At 38.6% G+C, this 21,553-nt stretch overlaps 1 protein-coding gene across 3 annotated transcripts in view; it reads left to right on the plus strand.

Moving 5' to 3' along the window:
• The window catches only part of CERS6 (ceramide synthase 6), a 99,818-nt gene that overhangs the window by 51,441 nt on the left and 26,824 nt on the right, over positions 1–21,553 (plus strand). For all 3 annotated transcript variants that reach the window (XM_088059045.1, XM_005519768.3, XM_088059046.1), the window contains exons 5-6: positions 13,254–13,304; positions 15,854–15,946. In XM_088059045.1, coding sequence (XP_087915171.1) covers positions 13,254–13,304; positions 15,854–15,946 — 144 coding nt within the window. The remainder of the gene's footprint in view (positions 1–13,253; positions 13,305–15,853; positions 15,947–21,553) is intronic.

Genomic DNA, 21,553 nt, shown 5'->3' on the forward strand with positions numbered 1-21,553 from the left:
AGGGCACATCAGAGCTGTTCACAGCTATTTAGCTATAGTCAGTCCCAGGGGAAGTGTGGGCCAGAGCAGCATGCAATTGCATTCTCCCTCTGCCTCCTTGAGCACTTACATTTTATGTGTACTTCATCCATTAACATGCGGTATGGTGGCTTGATCCCGTAGCACTGTGTGTTTCAGAGCATGCCCTGCCGTGTGATGGCTAATGCACTGAGGGGATGAAATAGGTCATCATAATCAGGATTTGAAATTACCTGTGTCATTTCTGATACTTTATGAGAAGAGAGAATCAGTGTAATTGTAGGTTAAGAGTTCAAGTTGTCCACCTTCTACCTCAAATAATATTTTCTGGAGCAGATTCGGTAATGAGTGTTCTGTGTGAGGAAATGGACCAAGGTACCAACTTTGAAAGAGAAGATGAAGTTTTCTTTGTTACTAGCTGCCAGCTCCAGTCTTCACTGTTTTCTAGAGCAGTTTTAAATTATTTGTGACTGCAGAGTGGGTGGGTGGCCCACAAAATCATTTAATGTGAAGCATTCACCTTCCCACCTAATCCTCATTGCCTCCATTCTTAGTAAAATGGCAAATGCTAGATGTGACCATCCCATCTTAGTTTTCAGACTTCTGAATGAGATTTTTTTGCACTGAAGGACTGAAGCCAGCATTCACTACAGCATTATTTGTTTTTTATAAATCACTAATATTTGAAGCATAAAAGATAAGTAACCAATTATATTTCCACCTTGAACATGTATATGCAAATTCTTCCCTTTCTGAGTGAAACTGAGATTTTTTAGCTTTACCATTTGTTTTATTTGCATGTCTACAAAAACACTTCTTTGCAGAGCACCACACCAGTAGTGACACCAACAAGACATTAAGTTCCAGTGGCATTAAACTGACTGCTTTGCTTATCATTAACATAGAATGAGATAGTGTTTTTGTTTTTCTCGGTAATATTTGTAGTTAAATAAATGGTGGCTTTGCTCATTAAGAGTTAATGGTCTGGCTGTGCTCCAATTAAATAGAAAAAATATCATTATCTTTGGTGGTAAAGAAACAGTGCAACAAGTTCAGGACTGGCATGTTTCTTGCTTACTCATCCTTGGTGCTAAGCAGTGCCTGTACAATGCTGTAAAATGAAAAATCTTTAGAAGCATATGGAAGTAAAGCTTCCAGGTGACATATATAGACTTTTCACATTTAATTTCCTTCCTTTAATTGCCCGTGAGAATTACAAACTCACAGAAAAGGATGAATTTTCTGTGAGTCTTCTGAAGTCTGTACTGAGACTTGGAAACCTGAAGTTGCATGTAGGTATTCTACTGGGAAAAGAATCATCTGCTTGGATAAACAAATCTTGCTATTTTTCAGATTTAGTGCTGAAGTAACACAGATGATACAAGTATGCTGTGGCTATATTTAAAAAATGCTGGGTGCAACAAGCTTCTGTATGTATGCAGCTGATTGAATGTCCTTCCTAATGAGTCATCCCCTACTGAAGAACTGAGAACTGTCTGGTGGGTAGTTACAATTTCTAGTGGTACATGTGGCTTGCAAAAGAACATGCTGAAGTGTAAATTTGACTCCAAAAGCCTACTCAAGGGACATAAATGTATGGAAGGCCAATAGAAAATACCAGGGTAGTATGAAGGGAAAAAAGCCCTGACAGGTAGAGCTGCACTTCTGTTATGAAAGTTCCTCTTTCTTGAAACTGTAGAATGTTTCAAATGAAGAAATTAAGGTGCTTATCCTCATGCGTGCACTAACCACTGAGCCAGCGAGTTTCTGAGTGACAGCAGGAGATGTTCTGTTAGTGGCCCACAGTTTCTGTGTGCACGTAGAGAGAAACTGGCTTCATGCTTTTTTGTGAGAGAGAATGTTGCATTCTGCTGCTTAGCTGAGTTGGCTTATTCTTTGCCTCTTTTTGGAATAAAATAGCAGCAGCAATACATGCACCTGTTACAGCCCAGAGAGAGTAGTGTAGGTTTGTAAATGCCATTTCAGATTGCTTGTACTCCAGAATTTTAGAGCCTAAAGTCAGACCACCTTAATTTGAAATACAAAAAATGAACTTGTCAATAAAGTGGTGGCTGGTTATTGACATTGTTTCTGTATTACAGTTCACCAATTATTGAGACTGTTAACTTTAGACAGAGAAACTGTTATGCACAGCCACTTCATAAAATTAAATTGCTGAATTCAAAATATTCAGTGCTCTAGACAGTTTTCAGTCTTTGTAGCAATAGGACAGACTTGATTTTGTCATAAATGTTCCTCAGCTATTGGAAAGCTATTTGTAGAACACATTGCAGGTTACATCATTTGGAGCTGAAAAAATTACCGCCATCAGAATAGTCAGTATTTCAGTTATTGTTTCCATCTTCTCCTGCCATACCTGCTGCATCTACTTTTTCATTAAACTAATGCTGCTGGATATTTTGTGGAACAGAACAATAGAAAAAATGCAGCATCTTGGAAAAATTTGTATTGCTGTTTGGATTATGTCTGATCGTCTGATTCGCAGAATAATACTCCTTAAAGCTGGCTAATTTTTTTCTGGTTTTAATGCTGAGATACCAAAGCATGAGTTAGGAAAATATCTACCACCTTGGTTTCAGTCAGAACTGACTCTAGAAAACAACACCATGGCAAAAGCTGGGAAGCAGCTTCAGAGCCCTTGGTGTTCTCCTTTACTCTTGAATCAATTGAAGCAAGCATTCTGTTGGGCACTTTTTCTGCTCTAGTCTGCATCTGTTGTGATGTTTTCTTCCCACATTCTTCCTGAAAGGTTTTTATATTATCTGTTACTGAAGCCTTGTAATTCCTTTTGTTCAGAGAGCTTATTTGCCCAATGCTGGATAAATATTCCCATTTAAATGAAGAATGCCAGAGGCCACTGTGAAGCCCTTTTAACACTATGCTGATATTTGATATTTTACTGTGCTATTAACAGAGGGATAATGTGATACATAAGCCACTAAGGGAGGAAATGAAGCCCGCCTTTGGCAGATTGTGCTTGCTTTAAAATTGATTTGGATTCTCCGGGGAGTTTTATTACCTTTTTTATTTTTTACTCGCAAAAACAAATGCTGAGTTTCTGTACGTGATAAAAATTTTTAAGTTAAAATAATTTTGGATATTAAAATCAAATTATAATATTTTTCCTTTCTGTGAAAGCAGGGCTGAACATTAGGTGATAAATAAAACAATTTCTAATTCACTGAGTGAACAAAAAAGAATACCCATATTCCAGGGTCTTTTGAAGAATGCTATTGTGAGAAAAGGGAAATGCCATGTTACATTTTTAAATAAGCATCATGAGTGGAAAAGGTTTCCAGGAAGACCAGAGTTAGATGCCATCTCATGGAAAAGGAATTTGTTTCAGATATATCTTCAAAAGGGCATAAACATTGTTAAGGGCATTTAGGAGAGATTAATAGAGTGTTTTGGATGCTTGAGATGTAGATCATGAGTCATGCTGTGAGAAAGATCAAAGCCACTGGAGAAACTTAGTTTTAAATGACCACAGCACCTCTGTGTACATCAACAAGGAAAATTAATGCATTTTGGACAATGAGGCTTTGTAAGAGAAGGCGAGTCAGCATAGGAAGTAATTCACTGTGTAAGCTGTTGGAAGTTAAGATAATAACTGGATCAGGCAAAAGAGGACAAAGCTGAGCAAGCTGGCAGAATTTATTTGTAGCTGAAAGGAAGCTGAAGGTTTTTGAAAGAAAAAGCAAAATGAGAATATCAATGGTATCCAATTCAGTAATAGGACACTGATGGCAACAGGACTTTCAAATGTAGACAATGGTGACAAATTTTACATAATCATGGGAAGGAAAAGCAACTTACTAAATTAAAAAATACATCTAGAATTGAATTTCACTTTATCTGTTTTGAATCCAGCTGGGGGTATTTAATAACATCAGGGTAGTAAGTAAATGCTATGTAATTTGGCTGTTAATGCTATGTAAATTTGGCAAGTTAAGCTGGTACTGAGCCATATACAGCATCTCTGCTGTGTGTGCATTACGCTGTCGTTCAGGGCAGTGAAGGAGGGAGGGAGGAGCTGCCACACCTCATGTTCCCCTGTGGATTGGTTGCTAATTTTGCCTCCAGCACAGTATTCATTTTCTTGGCAGCTCAGCTTTCTGAAACACTGAAATTTTTTCAGGGTCACATCATAAAAATGGCAGAGCTAGAGGAAATACTTCACAAAGTGTTATATTTGGGCAATTTTATGATAAAAATAGTTTTAATTCATCTATAAACTCAGGTGGCTTATTCATACCTGTAGCAAAGCATTAGCTCAGCACTCTATTGCCATGAGCTTTTCATGTTTTTCTATTCAAATTAATGAAGCGGTCCTATTTTTCACAGCTAATTAAACCTGAGCAAAGACTACATGTTTGGATATAAAACCAGGTTATTACTAAAGTAACTAGTGCTTTGCATTGGCCATGTTCAGTTGAACTCACTACTGAGGGAATGAATTGGAGGAGGATAACTATATTCTCAGTTAAATTAGTAAAACCTGTAGAACAATATGTATTTTTATACCATAAATAATTCAAGTCATTAAACTGCTTCATTTTAAGTAGTAGAGGAAAAAATCTTGGCAATATATAAATACGTTATCGATGATCTCTTGGGGTTTTTCCTGTTATATTCGTTTCTAAGGTTACCCTGTCAAACCTCTCAGAGCTTTCTCATTTCTTCTGCCTACTGATGCTTTTGGCCACTGGCTGTTAAACAATGCCAGGTTAGCATGGGGAAGTACTGCTGTAAATTTAAATCTAATTCAGAATTTTGCTTCTATTTTTTAACTGCTGTTACTCACAGGTAACTTAAGGAGTTTCAACAGGGATTTTTGTCCTGTCCCCAAGAATTGTAGGCTCAAGAAGGTGAGGAAGAGAGATTTTTTTTCTCTTGCCCAGTTACTTTAGGTTTTTTGCTGTGGCACAAATTTATTGTTTATGGTTTTATACTAGAACTTAGTACAAATTTGCAATTTATGAAACAAAATCATATGCAGTTTATGATAGTTCCCCAGTTCTCATCCCTACCAGCCAGCCTTATTGCTAGTTGTTTTAATAGATCAATTGCAGAAAACTGCAAGTTATGTCAGAATAGATTCACCAGCAGATGACAAATGGAAGCAACAGAAGACTTGTGTCTGCACTTCCTCAGCAGGAGGGGAAAGTGAAAAACAGAGGGAACTTGAATGTAACATTTTATGTAGGTTTAGACATTTTGGGAAATGATTTTGGCTGTCTTCGACTGCTTTAGAGAAGGAAATGTTATTATGGTCACTGACTCAGAACTGAGCAGGAAAAAATTCCTTGCAAACTGTGTTTTTATATTCAAATTAACATTTCCTCCTTCTGTCTTTCTGTTGGAGGAAAATGCAGTATGAGAGAGGTTCTCTCACTGGGATTTTTTCATTTAGTACTTGTGGCATTATTACATACACCAAGAAGTGTGATTCTTGGGGTGTTCTCTGCAGGGCCAGGAGTTGGACTTGATGATCCTTGATGGGTTCCTTCCAACTCAACATTTTCTTTGATTCTGTCAGTTATAATGGCATCTGCAGCCCCATGGGTGAATTGCCCTGATGCAGTATATATGCACCTGAAAAAAATGCAGTGGTTGCAGCAGTGGAAGGGAAAGAAGCTACTTCAGTCTCTCCTTACTCGTTGTTGCTTAGGGTTATGCTTCCTTCTAGGTGTTCTCAGTGACCAAAGTGCTTAGAAATGGGTTCCTGCCTAGTGACCACACACTGGTGTGGCTTTCGGCCTGCCTGTTCCAGCAACCTGTCTGGAGGAGTTCTGCTCTCTCAGTCATCAGGTGGGACTTGGTGGCGTCTGTGCTGAGAAGTACAACCCTTCTGCTGGGGTTTTAGTGGCAGTACTCGAGAGTGGGGAGTTCACTAATGAAAGGTCTTCTTTGCCACCTGCCCATAATGACACCAGGTGATTCAAACATATTCTTGCCTCTCTAGGGGTAACTATTTGCCCTGAGAAAACCTGTATTTTCTATTAAGAATTCTGCAGTTGCAGTAACTTTCTGATTTTCAGACTGTTGGGGATGATTTTGAGATCTTGCTACGATGTGCCTATATGGAAATACAGCAAAACACATCAATCGGGGGTTTTCTTTGGCTTTTCTCTATACAGTGTTTTTCCAGTAGGCAGTGTAGGGTTCATAAATACCACAATCTTAACATCTGGGTTTTGGCATGAAATTTTATCTTGGTGCTTACCTCAGTATAGAGTTGCTCTCATTATTAAAAATTGACTCTGTCCCCCTTTGTGGACTGTATGCAGTGGTGGAGTGGCTGTATGTCAGTGAAGCAAACCACGGTGAATCCTGCAAAGGAAAGCAGCTGCCTAAGGATTTAAAAAATGCAGCATCAGGAGTACAGTGAATCTGGCAAACACCACCAACATATGGTATTGGAAGGCAGTGGCTGGCAGAATCAGACACATGCACTGTTCCGGCAGAGCAGCCACAGATTGGACCATAATTATAGAAAGTAGATATGTAATGATGAGTTTAATTATTAACCACTTTCCTGTATGCCTTTGAGTAACCATAGTATCAGAGCACTGGAAACCCTGGAACTTCATCCTGCTGCATCCTGTAGCAGTAATCTGAAATCATGCTACTCTGCAATGATCAATAAGGGTTGAAGTGACCTATTTTATTTTTTTTAACGATTTGCTCTTGGGATTTTTCCTGGTCTCTTAAAGGTATCATTTTATGCAGGTCTCCTTCCTACCAAGGTAAGGTTATCTAAGTGTAAACTTCAGTAGTCTCTCTTAACAAATTAATTCCAGGCATGCAGTTATATGTTGTCTTTTTAAATAAAGTAAATCCATAAATATCCTCTTAGATGCAAATGCTAGGCTAATTCATGTGGTCTGGCATTGTGATCAAAAATAGAAGGCAGCTGTAAAGCTAATGGGTGTACAGCTGCTTTGCTCCATCAAAGGGATATCAGGCATCTGGAGCGCTTGGGTGAATGTGTCCACTACATTTGATGCAAAATTCTTACAGTGTAGATTGAGAAACTACAAAATACATTGAATAGTTCTCCTGGGAACTTTAGTCTAGCTCCTGTAATATTTATGTAGACCTCCAGCTGCTCTAAAATGTTCTAGCACCACTGGCCACTCAGCTTGCTCATGACCAAACAGTCCTTGAAACTGTTGCTATTGCACATGAAGGCAAAAGTTTATACCAGTTTGTTTACTACAAAGCAACTAGCAGAGCAAGTGTCAGAGGAAGAAGGTACACAAGAGAGCAAATATTTTGATGTGTGGGCTTCATAAGGGGACTGGTAGCTGTCTGGGAGAGGAGGAGGAGGAGGAGATGCTACAGTCACCAATTTCTCCAGTGTTTTCCTCAGTTCTGTTCAGTGCATTGCCTTAAATCAATATTAGGACCCTTCCAGATTCTGTTTACCGGTTCCTTTAGCCAGCTTCGTTTTCCACATAAGCTGTAAGTTGAAAGTAAACTTTTATCAACACAAGACATAAGCTCCAGATCTCTCTAAATAGTGTTTTTAAAGAGAAAAGTGAATGTGTATGTGGAGTTTACTCTGCCTTTCCAAATATCACTTTATGTAAATACATCACAACTTGAATTTGTATTTTTTTCTAAAACCTTTTTTTGGGCACACATATATTTACATTTGAATGTCAAGTGCATCTTCCAGTGATTATTATTAATCTTGGCTTTTATAAGTTCTTCCATATTTGATGGTTTCCCATTAGCAGTAGTATAATTTTTAATTGTATTTGGAAGTTAACAATGCAGATTTGAGAGGAAAGATTGAGCACTCTTCATTGCAGAAACATTTTTTCCCCTAAAACCATTTTTCTTACAGACACAAAGCACTAAACTCTAGAGAAAAAAAACCCCAGCTCTGCAGAAACTTAAAACAGCTTGCTTAGTCACAATATATGAGAAGAGAACCTCAGGAGGTTCATTGACAATGTGTCATATTGTCTTCACTTCTGTAGCTAGCTATGCCAGGAAATGCCAATGACTACTTGGATATGTGAAGGATTTATGAAAATTCTATTCCTGGTGTTAGAAGCAACTGCATCCTAAACCAAATTAGCAGTCACTGGAAGGAGGAACATGCACAAATTGATGCAAAATAGTAGCCATGGATTTTGTTGTTTTGCTCAGTTGTCCTTGTTCCCAGCATGGTAAAGTCACCCCAGGACATTTGTCAGAACTGGGTGATTTTGTGGATGGAGAGAAGCATACATAATTTTGATGTGTAGGTGACTTGCAATGGTGCTTGCAATGTGTCAGTTTATTGCACAGTTCAGCCTGTGTTCTTGGCATCGTTGGCTGCTAAGGTTGTGCCCTCAGAGCCTGCTGTGCATGGCCAGTAGAGACTGGAAACTGTCTGATGTGTTTTTTAAATTAGTGAAACTTCAGTATGAGAAATTCTTTAGTAGCAAAACTAAAACAATGGTAGCACGGATGTTACTATATTCCAGGCAGTTTTTCAGAGGGTAGTAGGAAAAAGCAAATGTTTTTAGAAAATCAGAGTTTCCAAGACTGGAATCATAAGTCTGAAGTCCTTGGAGGCCAGGCAGACTTAGTGGACAATGACAGGAACTTTGAAAAGCTGAGTCAGAAAGTTCTGGTTGTTGCTTTATGAATTTTCTGAAAATCAATAATAATGAGGAAGAATTTAATTGTTTTTCTGCTAGAGAGAAAGAAGCTGCAAAATATTGTGGAAAAGAAAAAGGTCACTTTCTGTAACTTTTAAAATGGTGGCTTGTTTTACAACAATTAATACCAAGGAGTTTTTCTGTAGTTAAGAGGAAAAATAATGTATTTGTTTGTACATTATATGCAGAAGCAAACATTTTCATGGAAATACATGCTCCTTAAGAGTGAAAGGCTGCAGTAGTCTACAGTTATGCTGATCTTCACTGAGCCAAGTGAGAAGATGGGGAAGGAGGCCCAGGATCATTGCGGAATTTGTATCTGAGAGACTAAGTTAATGAAAATCTCTTGGGTTTGCCATAATTTTGATAGTAGAATATAGAGCCCCTGGCAGAGGAAATTAAGGAAGGATGCTTTTTGTGTTGCCTGGTAATCTAACTTTCTTTCTAATGTCAGCAGGCATCCAGCATACCATGTCAAGAGGATGCAGGCATTGCAGGAAAAAAAAATAAATTGAGCAATGCAATTTACCTCTAAGAAAGTGCTTATTCAACCAAGTGATGTGCAAGAGAAATGTTTATTAATACACTGAAAAAGAAAAAAAATTGCTATAATCCCTAGCCATAACTGGAGAAAAGTGAGCATTGAGATACTATTTAATTCAAGCAAGTAGAAATGCACAAAACCAACCAATAAAACAAAACCTCACCAAAAAAACTACTACCCAATACTTCAAAAACCTGTTAATTATGAATAATTCTCCTTCTGCTAATGTTATGGAAGGTGCTGTTGACTAAAAGGCTATCAGTTTCAGTTCCTGGATAATAAAAAATGCCTGAAAAGTGCTAAAATGTTACTGTATTTTGCAGTGAACAGAAAGCTGGGGTGCTCTCCTCCTCTGCTGTTGCAGTTGCACTCCTGAGTAGATGAGGTGTGAAGCTCAGGATACACCAAGGGGTCTGTCCATGTGAGCAGGAGCTGCTGTTCTGCCTGCACTGGGAGAAGGCAGCTGCTGTTGAGGAAAAGGCTATGGCTGTGTCATGCACTGTACACGTGTATCAGACAGTCAGTGTTTGCTCCTGGGGCAAGAGCAAATTGCACACAGTGTTTTTGGGGCTAAGTGAATGGTAATGAAGAGGAAATCTTCCAGCCTTACTTTGTACCACTTGTTTCTGTGAAGAGCAAGGACCTGCTGTAACTTGATGAATGTAGGTACAAATGCTGAATGAGACATCTTTGGCATCTTTGCCTGTATCAGCCCCAAAAAAATGACATCAGTAGAGCTGTGCAAGAAGTATATATTATCTTGACTGTAATTAATAGGGCTAATTTCCATTCCACTTAATATTGCTTGTAACTGTCAGAGACAAATGATACAAAATTGTATTCAAACACATTAACCAAGCCAGATAAAAATCTTGGCAGTGTAGTGAACATGTACACAGTGAATGCTCTGTATTGTGCTGGTTTTGTTCTGCAGGTTCAAAAGCTGCCTAATTTCAAAAGCAACTTTAAATCTCTTTTTTTAGACAAAGGAGATCTTATTTTGGTTTGAAGTGTGTTTTTAACATAAACTTGCTCTAGTGAAATGTGGAGATTTTGTCATGATGTTCCTGAATTTTTACATGCTGGATTCTGGTAAAAACAGCAGTCAGATTTCTTTATTTGATGGAAAACTCGGAAGATTTTTCTTACCTAAGAATTTTGGAAGAACCTCTTTAGGAAGCTACACCATGGTCATGAATAAATCAGGTGCATAACAACTTTCTGTGATACTTAAAAATGTGAAGGTTTTTATTGTACTGCTTCCCCCCCCCCATTTACTATCAAAACTGACCTTCCACATACTAGATACTAGCAGCATTTTGAGCAAGACCTGGAGATTTTCACTTCTTAGTGCTTTCTGGAAGCCAGGAGCCTAATTAGATGATTCCTCTAGAAATAAGTGAATGAGGCAATGGACACAAAACATCCCAAGGCTTCTGGCTAAGCATGTAAACATCAGAGATAATTTTGGAAGGGGTTTTTTTTGTTTTCTATTTATTTTTTTTACAAAATCCTCAGTTATTCCCTTGTCTCAAGAGAAGTTTTATTTCTGATAGAATTCTTTAAAATTACTCTATTTAATCACAGAGTTGGAGAGAGATTTGATGGCATTTTTAACATATATTCCTGTAAGGGAATTATGGTGCTTTTTTCCTTAATTCTGTAATCTCAACAGATTGAACAGCTGTTTACATCCTCTGCCACTGATATTGCATTCATTTGGCACTGCACCTAAGTGTGGTAAAGCTTCAGTTTTCATGTGAACTCTTTTATGTTCTGTAAGACAGGATGTTAGCATTGTAGGGCTGGTACTCTGTGTCTCGCATATTTGGTACTGGAGGTTTTAATATTCTGTTTCCAGCTTAAGGGGGGAGGGCCTTTTTGTTATCACGATCTTTGCATTTCCTCTCTTTTCCAATCCCCTTGTGTACCTCTCTTCCTTAGACATATACCAAGAATAAGGAGTAAAATGAAAACTGGGTATTCAGCAGGCAGCAAAAACAGAAGGCATGCTTTTATGTTCATCAAAAATGGATCTGTTGTGGAGCCAAGTCACTGACCTTTTCATCCGTCATGGGGCTTTCTGGCAGAGCTGTGCTCTGCTTCATGGTGAACTTGCCTGTTGTGAGGAAGTTTGCAGATGTGTCCTATGAGCATACTCAGGCCTCACTTGAGCCCTGGAATGTCGATCTTAGGTCCCTTATGATTTATCCGCCTTTCACTAATGAGTCTAGGTTTCACACTGCAGACTGTGTGAACTTCTTTAATTAAGATTGTTGCTTCCTACTGAAGCCTCTACAGAGTATTCCACAGTTGTGAGGTTCACAGAGGAGTAAATAAGATGGTTCTTGGTCCAGCTATGACCGTGTTTTACATGTAGATATTGATTGCTTTTTTGTGGAGGTCAGAGAGGAAGGCTGTGCTTAAACCAAGCTCTTCCTCGACCTCTTCACATAACCAAAGTGGCCTGCTGCTAAAGCTGTAAAGAGCAACTCAGAGATGCCAAGGCAAGTCAAGGGGATAGGAGACTGGGGAGGAAAGAAGGGTAAGAAGGTGGTGTAGGACCCCTGCTATTTTAAGTGCTCTTGCCCACGGAGGATCCATTAGGTTTCCAAACAGCTACTCAGAAGCATTTTTTCTGAGATGGCAGCATGGCTTTCTGAGTCCTGTGTGGCTCAGAAGGGGCATATGTTCTGCTGCATTGGTCTTTGAGGCTTAATGCATACATTACATTATTTGTCAGTAATGATACCCTTCAGGGCTTTTTGATAGGCTCATCAAGTGAGGCCCATTTTATTTAGCAATCAGCATTTTAATGGCACATAAACCTCTGTATGTGTAGCTTCTGCAGCAAGCATCTCTATGAAGAAATGTTAAGATGTCATAATATTTGAAAGAGAAAAATACGCATTTTTTGGCTAGGACCTGTAATTTAGGCAGCAAAATAATTGGGTAGGAAGCATCTCTTATCTTTTGTTGAATATGATATGAAAGACAGTTACAGCTTTTCAAACCTGGCTAAAACGATGAATTATCCTAGAATATTTGTGTGGATCTAATTTAGGCAGCTGTCAGACAGAAATATTTTAGATTCTTTATATTGTCTGGTGGTGTGGCTGTTTCCAAAGACTTTTTTATTGCATGAAATGAGGGGAACTCATTTAATTTACTTGTATAGCACAATAAATACTGTGGAGATGTTTGAACCAATTAATTGGTTCCATAAAGAGGTTATTTCTAATGGTGGAAAGGATAAGCTTGGATGGACTTTAATCATTCTTACAGCATCCTTGAGAGGTCTATCGGAAGCTCTAGGAGGTGTTACTTCAAATGTTGGTATACCTTTCAGGTTGCTCTAGGAATTACTCTTTGCCATTTCAGGAGCACTGAGGGTATGGGTGTGAAAATTTTATTTTTTCTGCTTTTTCATTAAAGGGCATATTCAAAAATCCTTCCTACCTAGCCTGATTCTCAGCCTGGGGCTTTAACATTCTGCCTAGCGCCCGTTTTCTTGCTTTGAAGCTCACTCATTGTATTTTGGATGAGTTTGGTGTTGTGGTCTGCCTGCACTGAGCTGCTCCACCTGATGGTGAAAACAAGACCATGACTTCTCTCAGGCTGTGAGGATTTATTTGAAAAACTGTGATCTCGAGGAAGCATTTAATGCTGTGTGTGCTGTGTACTGCCTTAATCCAGGAGACTTGCTAATGATGATCTGTCTCCGTTATGCTCAAATGTACAGCAGATAAGTCTATGTAAAGATGAAGGATGGATCCTGTAAGGAAGACTGCCTATATATAATGACACATGCAAGGAATCTTCTTTAAAGTATTCATGCTGTGAAACTATGTGAAGTCTCTTTGTTCTATTCAGTTTTCAGAGCCTACATCAGAAAATGCAAATTCTAAGTTGTTCTTATATTTTTGTCCATAGTTAGTATTAAATATATACACTTAACATAGCACAAAGTGGTTTGTACAGACCTTTGTTTTGCTTTTTCTTTCTTTCAGACACCCTGGCTCTGGAACACCAGGCAGTGCTGGAGCGGGTATCCATATCAGGTAAAAGAGTGCTGTCTAAAAACAAGCATGACACTTCTGCAGAGCTCTGTTTTTATTATGGTGGAGCTTTGTGACAGTATGTTTGTGTGAATTGGCTACTCAGCATTTCAGAGCATTGCTAAATTCTTCCCATCTTGCTTGAGTTCAAGATGGGAAAGATGAACATAGCTGTCACACCTGAATTCCACATGTTAAATACCAAAAGCTCCAGAGAAGAGTTTGCAGTTTAAGGAATTTAACCTGTGTAGGGTATATTTTCCTTTTTTTTCCCTTTTCTTTTTCTTTTTTTTTTTTCTTCCCTAAAGTGCAGGGAAGAGGAAAAAAAACAATTGCCTGACTAGAAAGTGTGAAGAAGAGTACTGTCCAAAGGACACAGGAATCAACAGCCCTTGACAGACTGAACAGAACTGTGTTTGGATGTTACTGTTCTTGAAGGTCTTGTCTCTGTTGGAAATAGTTCAGTGGAGACAGTTCAGCAGAAATCTTGATCCAAGAAAGGTTGAAGGAATTTGGTCATGTAGCATCAGAAGAAATAATGACTTGAATTCCACCCAGAGACTGGAGGGTGAACTGAACAACATTAGGGAAGCAGCAGCAGAAATTGAATGGGGGAAGTGCTGAAACTTAATCCCTCAGAAACTGTAGGTACAATTGTTTCTTAGATTGATATAGTTACAGTCACAGGTGCCTCTCAGCCCCATTTCCTACTTTCTTTGTGTTATTACATGCAGTAAGAGGTTGACTGAAAACAAAAGACCACAAAGCATACTGATTGAAGAATATACATTTACCAGACTTACCAGAAGAACACGGTCATTTAGAACATTGGATACAACTTTTAGACTATGGGAGCTACAATTACTATATCTAATATCATTCTTGTAGTGGTGAGGGTCCAACATAAAACAAATTGTCAAAGTTATTATGAAAATCATTGTCTTGAAGATAAAAATGTCTACTGTGTGCTAATCAGGGCTAAGTACTGGGTTTTCAATTTGTTCTGTTGTTTTTTTTCCATAACTATATAAAATTTCTAGTATTTTGTTTGCTACAACTCCTTTGTAAATTACTCAATGCATTGAAATGCATTGCAGAAACCCAGCTGGACTTTACTGTAGATACAGTCAAATGGATCATTTGGGTGACAACACAGCCGTACGCACTACTGAGGTTAAGTCAATGGAGAACTGGAGCTTAACATTTGAACTAAGTTAAACACACTATTGATCCAAGAAAGAATCTGTGACATCTTTAGAATTGCCCTACACTATCACTATGTATGGCTTTAGAAATACTAATGCTGTTGTTCATAAAGCAGCTGACAATCTTCATTTTTTTAGTAAAAATTTTCCCCAGTGAGTTCCCTTGCAATAACGGGTATAATAGTTGCAGTTCATTGCAAGCTCTTATTTTCTTTCCCTTTTTTAATTACATGTAATTAAAAATCTGTTGGCAATCTCTCTAACCCAGAAAAAGGTTATATTGGCCAAAGAAATGGCTTTAAAGGATGAATTTTGAGTTACATTTTTCATAAAGCCTAAGCATATGTCTGTATTAAACACCCATAGAGCATTTCCTGGGAGTCCAAGGACTGGCTTTCAGATGCAGAGAACTTCTTTGTGAAAAGGAATGGGAATAAAAGGTGCAGCCAAAATACCTCTTGCCAATGGAAACAGCTCATACCCTGCTTGGGTACATAGTTGTGGCAGTGCAAACTGCTCTAGAGATGATTTGTCTAATCCCTTGGTAGATGCCCTCAGGAGCTTCTCCTTTGCCAGTGTCCCTGTCTATCACTGCCATGGAAGATGTGACTATTGTGGAGCATAAAGGCACATTTGCATGGAAATTAGAGCAGCTCCTTGGACTGGCTCTCTTAGGCTGAGGGTCAAAGAGTATGTGTGTCACCAGCTACCTTCTTTGAAATTACCCCGGGTTGGTTTTGGTTGCACATTATTATTTTTATTTCTTTTACTTTGAAACAACTCTGTAACCATGTTGTATATCAGACAAGATGCTTGAATAAATTTATTTTCTTCTTTCCAAACGTTAATATGTCCCCAGAAAATAGTTAAACTATTCAAAAGTAGGTATTTGTATTATAAAGAGCCCTGCTCAAAGCCCACATTTTCATCATGAGCAGATGAGATTATATGCTAGCATTACTTTTTTTTCTAGTCTACTCTAACATTGTTCTTTGCTATGCTTTAAACCCCCATTACTGATATCCAGCAAGATGTTTCAAGTAAGATTTCAAAATGGATTTAGGATTACTCAGAATCTAGTTTTCTGTGGGTTCCAAATGGACAATATCATCATTTTTGGTATTACAGTATTGTCAGGGCTAAAACTTTAGAAGAGAGTGTGTTGGGGAGCTTTATTTTTCCAAAGCCATCAAAGTTTGAAAGAGGCAACCATCATCATTTTTTTCACATAGGGTAAAAAGTATGTATGTATAATTCAATAATCCCTGTGATTAAGCGTGTCTCCTATAGACCACTGCTGCCTATAATGTCAGACTCTGTTAACCTTTTCTCATCTCCATCTTTCAGCCACTGATGCCTGACCTTCATTACTACTACATAGTCGAATTATCATTCTACTGGTCCTTAATGTTTTCTCAATTCATTGATGTCAAAAGAAAGGTAAGAACAATGAGACTAAAAACACTGAAAGCTTTAAGCTTTAACATATCGTTCTTTACTTGAGGAATACCTGTATTACCTGTGCAGTGAACTGGAAATACAGTTCTTTCTAGTGTTCAACTCTTGCAGATATTAGTCACTGAGAAACTGTGATTGTCTTACTCAGTTCCTTGTTACTATAATGTGAGGTTTTTCTGCACATGGAAAGAAGGGCCTGGAGAAGATACTGAAGTGCAAATGGCAGAAGCCAAAATAACCTGTTTTCATGCAGTGACTTGAATGGAATTGAACAGGTAGTATCTGGTAGATGTACTGTTTCTTCTAAGAGTTAAAAAATGAAATACCAAGAAAAGGGCAAGACTGCCTCATAAATTCACAGTATCACTTTGTGAGATAAGATCTATGAGGGCTTTCAGTTTTTTCTACAAAAGGACAGCAAAAACATTTAATATTAAAAAGTGATATTATATTTATTTTTTACCCTTACAGTCATGTAGTTGAGCATTGCAATTAGAAGGTTGTTAATGACAAAAAACAAGACTGTCCAAATAGAAATCTTCTTCCAGAATTAGGTGCAACCTGTTCCATATTCCAAGTTCTGTCCTCTGAGGAGAATCCTAGTCCATAGCAGAACAAGCAGCACAGCAGTCACTCTGTAATAACAGTCTGTTGAGCTATTCTTGCAGGGGGTTTAATGTTTCAAAATTAATTTTTTTAAACATTTGAAAGGATTTTATGATATCCTTATGTGCTTTTTTCAGCTGTCATTTAAATAAATGATTGTAGGCTATGGAAATGCTAATGGAAAAATTCCTGTTTATTAGAATTTTAGCAGGAGTATACCTCTGAAAAGAGTAAATGAAGGATGCAGTATGACCTGAATAAACTTATCTGTCATTTAGGACCAAAGAGTATTCCTGGGAGTCCTATGCTTGAGCTACCTATATAGAAATGCACTCCTCTATTATTTGGATTTCCAGATGATTCTAGAAGTAGAAATCTCAAGAAAGCATCCACAAAATTTAAATCCATATTGGAGGACAAATTGTAAATAAAACAACCAGTTTATGATGAATGCATATAAATCCTTTGCTTTCATTGTCTGTAGATGTTAAACATTCTGTGAATCATGAGCCTGAAATTAGTATAACTTCCCTGTTTCACAAACCAAGACAGAGAGAAACAATGCTCAAGGGAGCTGTATGATAGAGGAGATGAATTTAAATCAAGATTAATATTGGCTAATATATTCAGCTGCAGGGGCCAAGACTGTTTCTTAGTTATATATAAATGAGTTGTTATCAGAAAAACTTTAGGACAATCTGCTGTGGAAATAGGATGGGATGTGGAGGTGGGAAGTGGATCGCCAACTCACTAACAGCCAAGTAACACCCCAGCCACAGCTTTGCCATGCTTGAACCTAGAGCACCAGATACAAGTAGTGTCCCAAGCACCTGCTGTATCTGAGAGCGTTCAGTGTCCAGCAGAGAGCAGGAGCACAATATCTGCAGTGCAATGATTGCAAGTCAAAAGCCTTGCATTATCAGCACCATGCAGGGAACAGTGGAGATGCCGTATTTATAAATAACCTATTAGGTCACTCACTGGTTTGGACTGTGTACACAGCTCTTTTTAGAGTGTAAGCAAAATTGAAAATGAGGAAGATCAGACTGGAGAAATGCAGCTGTGCCCTGGTGTCACACAATAAAATTGTTCAGAGTGCAAGCTACCAAGGAAACCCACTGAGTTGAAAAACGTTAGTACTAGAGACTTAATAGTTGACAAAAAGGAGTACAGGCTTGACAGAGACACCGGTTCTTGCAACACTACTGTAGTTTTCTTTTAAAAGAAGGCTTAGTTTAAAAGAAGGTGGCAACCTTGTAATGCACCCAATATGCAATGTATGGAATGTTTAACAGGAAGCAGGAAATTTGCCAGCTAGTATTGGATGCTATTGTAATATTTCACAATTGGCGTGTATGAAGAAGATAAACTGTTCTCAACCTGAGTAAGTTATTGATGTTTTTGTGCTACAGTGAAAGGAATATTTTTATCTAAATCTTGGTTATTGTTTTAGATACTTTAAATTCAGCAGCTGTGGCTGTGTTGCATTCTGGGATAGTCCGAAGTGCCCAGGCAGTCTTGTGCACTGCAGGAATTCAGACAAGTGATTTTTTCCAAGTGCTTTTTTTCATGTTTGTCTGAAGGACATGGGTTTGTCTGAGAGGTGCAGTGTGTCCTTGCTGGAAGCAGCAGCCCTCAGCACTGGCCTAACTCCAGCACTGGTCTTTTACTTACTGTAGATCAAGAGAAATGTACCTGCTGTTTTCCATCACCATTTTATTCTTCCCTGATAGCAAACTGATGACTTCAAAGATAAATTCCAGGGGTTTCTTGACTTTCAAATACTTGTTTGTCTTTATTTAGGTGTTACAAATTCCACCTGATTGTCTTTGCCTGACTGGAGGCGTGAGCAAACTAGGCTGTTGCACAAGCCTATTATTTGCATTAAGTTAGTGAACTGTGTGTATCAACTTCTACAGTTTTATTAATGGCATGCTTTTAGCTTCATAAATATCTACTATGTTGCTGTAATGATATTCTTCCTTAAGGGTGTTCATTTTCAAAGATTGAAACCTAGTATGAATTGGTGTTTTATCATATTTTTCCAGCTTCCCATGCTCCTGTTTTGTAAAACACTGGGAAAAAGATATGGAAGTTGGTTAGGTTCACAAGCACCTGATGAAACTTAAAAGCAGTGAGGCTTATTTACATGATTTCTGGATATCTGATGTATTGTTTAATAGAAAAATATTTGACAGGTGCATTTAAAGGAACGTATAAAATTTCTACTCAGTGTTTTAACAGGCTTGTAGAAGGTCTAAGAGACCTTTCTGTATATTCACACCTTTTATTTCCAAGCATTTGGCAATTCCTAGAGCTTCCATGTTTTACTTTTTTTTATTTTAAATGACAGTTCACTCATTCCAAGAATAAAATTATCTGTAGCTTCTAATTTTCTTGAATACCAAATTTTGATTCTAGAAAATTTACACTATATTTTGCTAAATTTGGATACTAGATTTCTTTCTTCAAATAGACTTTTCTTGGTAAAGAAAGACACTCAGAATTGATTTCTTTTGTTTCAGTGGAAGCAGTTTGGATTGCATATGTTTTGCAGACTTTTCCCTTTCCTTGCTGATCTGTAATACCAGCCATGAAGATGATATTTTGCCCTTCAGTGGCACTAATGTTCTATTGCCCCTTGGCAGTTCAGTCAGTGAGTGTGACACGTTAAACAAATGTGAGTGGCAGAGGCATTAATTAAATCCTGGGGGCTTGTCTACAGCTTGAGACCCATGGGGTTTCTCTGCTGTCTGCTCTATGTTCTTCCCACTGATGGTGTCTAGAACAGGTTCTTTCTCCTATTCTTAGCCACAGATTTTCTTAACATAGGCACATGACATCTTCCAGCAGTTACAGCTGGAGGCTATGGATCTTCTGTAAATAAATACATCTTCCACAAACATACCTATGATTTGAAATACATTAACTAAAAAAAAAAAACCCACCAAAATTAAAAAGCCTATTCTTGTACAGCTGCTCTTCCACTATATATGGGTGAAAGTACTGGAAGTACTGAGTAAGCTGGGAACACAGGTACCACTTGGTATCTATGTGTTGATTACCCTTGTGTATAACTAAAATCCAACAGGTGACATCTTCAGAGAATAGTGTTAATTAATGACTTAAAGAAATGTCACAAACAGGAAAGAAATATTCCCAATAACGAAGCAGTCTTATTTATAAAATTGCTACTTTTTTCCAATAGTTTTCCATAGGTCAGTCCAGCACTTCTGTTTCAGAGGTGGTAGAGTCAAGTAACTGTCCCTTTTAAGAAACATCATTACAGAAGGAGTTCCCCAGACAGCATTTCTTTAAGACTCATGCAAAAATGCAGAATTCTGCTGCCTGAGAACATTAGGATTGCTTAGGAATAATCCATATTGTCAGGAATGCCTTGAAGAATATCCAAGAGGGACTAGAAATCCAGTGTTTGTAGAACATGAATGTGTCAGCTGTGAAAATAGAGGAGATTTTCTACTTGACTTTTTGCCCCATTAGGACTGCCTATGTGCTAACATAAATGCATTTGGAAGGAAAATTTAGAACAGTGCCATAGTATATGCAGATGAAGGAGGTGAAGAGCTAGGCTGCAGTATGGCCATTGTGGCTTACTTCTAATCCCATGGAATAAGGTAGGTGCTTTGCTGGTTTTGTTATAGTGAAATGGTGAAATGGTCACCATGTGTGGGTTTGTAGTTACTGAAATGAGTGAGATGCCGTACCCTTGTTTTCCCTTAGGACTCAGAAAGGGAGACAGCCTTTAATTGTCTTTTTATTCGGTCTGCTTGAAAAAAATGGATTTAAAGCCATGGATTTAAAGCTTGATATGACTGGTGAATGTATTTTATTGTGTTCCATGCTTCTGGGGGCCAGATAATCTGGTTGAGAAATGTTGAGTGCGTACTAAACTGTCTTATGAGTCTCTGCATTTAGTCTTTTTAACTTTTCTCCCCCTCCCTGCCCTCCTACCCTTCTTCAGTTCTATGTTGGAGGTACTGGCAGTGCCTACTGAAGAGTAGGAAACAGGATCTTGTAGCACCTGATAGCATTAAACAGAAGTGGTAGGCTGAGGCCAGGTCATGTCCCTCTTCAGTTAGTTGGAGTGCTCAAGCTGCAGGTTTTTCCATGGACTCCAGGTGTCCATTGCAGGGAAGGCACATGCTGGTACTGAGAGGCAAAGGCACTGCACGTCCTTAAAAACAGCAGTGCCTGCTACATTCCCAGAGAGCTGTGGGAACACTGTGCAGTTATACATCTCAGTACTGAAGAGACAGTGCAGTGAGGGGCTGGATGCAGTGATGCTTTTCTAGAGCTGCTCCTGTGTTAGTTGGACCTCATGGCACTCTCCATAGGGCCCTCCTGCCCGATACAGGTACCTTCAGTTCCTTTGCAAACCAGGCACTGGCCCTCTAAAGATACAGTTTTGGTTTCTCTGTTGTGGGTCACTTAGCTGAAGACTAGCTCAGCAGGACTGGCCCACAAAAGCTATCAGAAAGCCAAATTCCACCCCCCAATACTTGGTGAGCGGGCTGCCTGAAGGAGCTGCTCCTTTTGACTGCCTGGATCACTCTCCTTTCTGACAGCACTGTGCGTGAGCCACTAGATCCTCTGGGAGTTGTGGTACAAACTTTGCATCTGGTGCATAGAGAAACTTCCCAGTTAGATATTGCCTGTGATCTTTTCTTAAGGTTTTTTATATTGCTTTCTCAAAACTGTACAAGTAGTTCAGCAAATTCTAACAAGACTTTTTTACTGACTCGGTGCCTTGCTGAGAAGAGTTTCATCTCTGCAGGTCCTGTTCTCTCATTAATCAGTCTGGGAGCCTACTTCAGGCAGGCAGGTTATTCCCTCTGCTTTATCTGCCCTGTGACAAATACCTGGGAATGTGATGTTACTTCTGGGAGCTTCAGGGCTCCCAGATTTTTCAATAGTAACAGTTACTTTCTGGCCAAATAACTCAAAGTTACTGATCTGGAGACC

Source organism: Pseudopodoces humilis, chromosome 8 (assembly GCF_049639895.1).
Source record: "Pseudopodoces humilis isolate 2021_Gansu_Grassland_sample_001 chromosome 8, ASM4963989v1, whole genome shotgun sequence".
In the NCBI taxonomy this organism is placed as follows: domain Eukaryota; kingdom Metazoa; phylum Chordata; class Aves; order Passeriformes; family Paridae; genus Pseudopodoces; species Pseudopodoces humilis.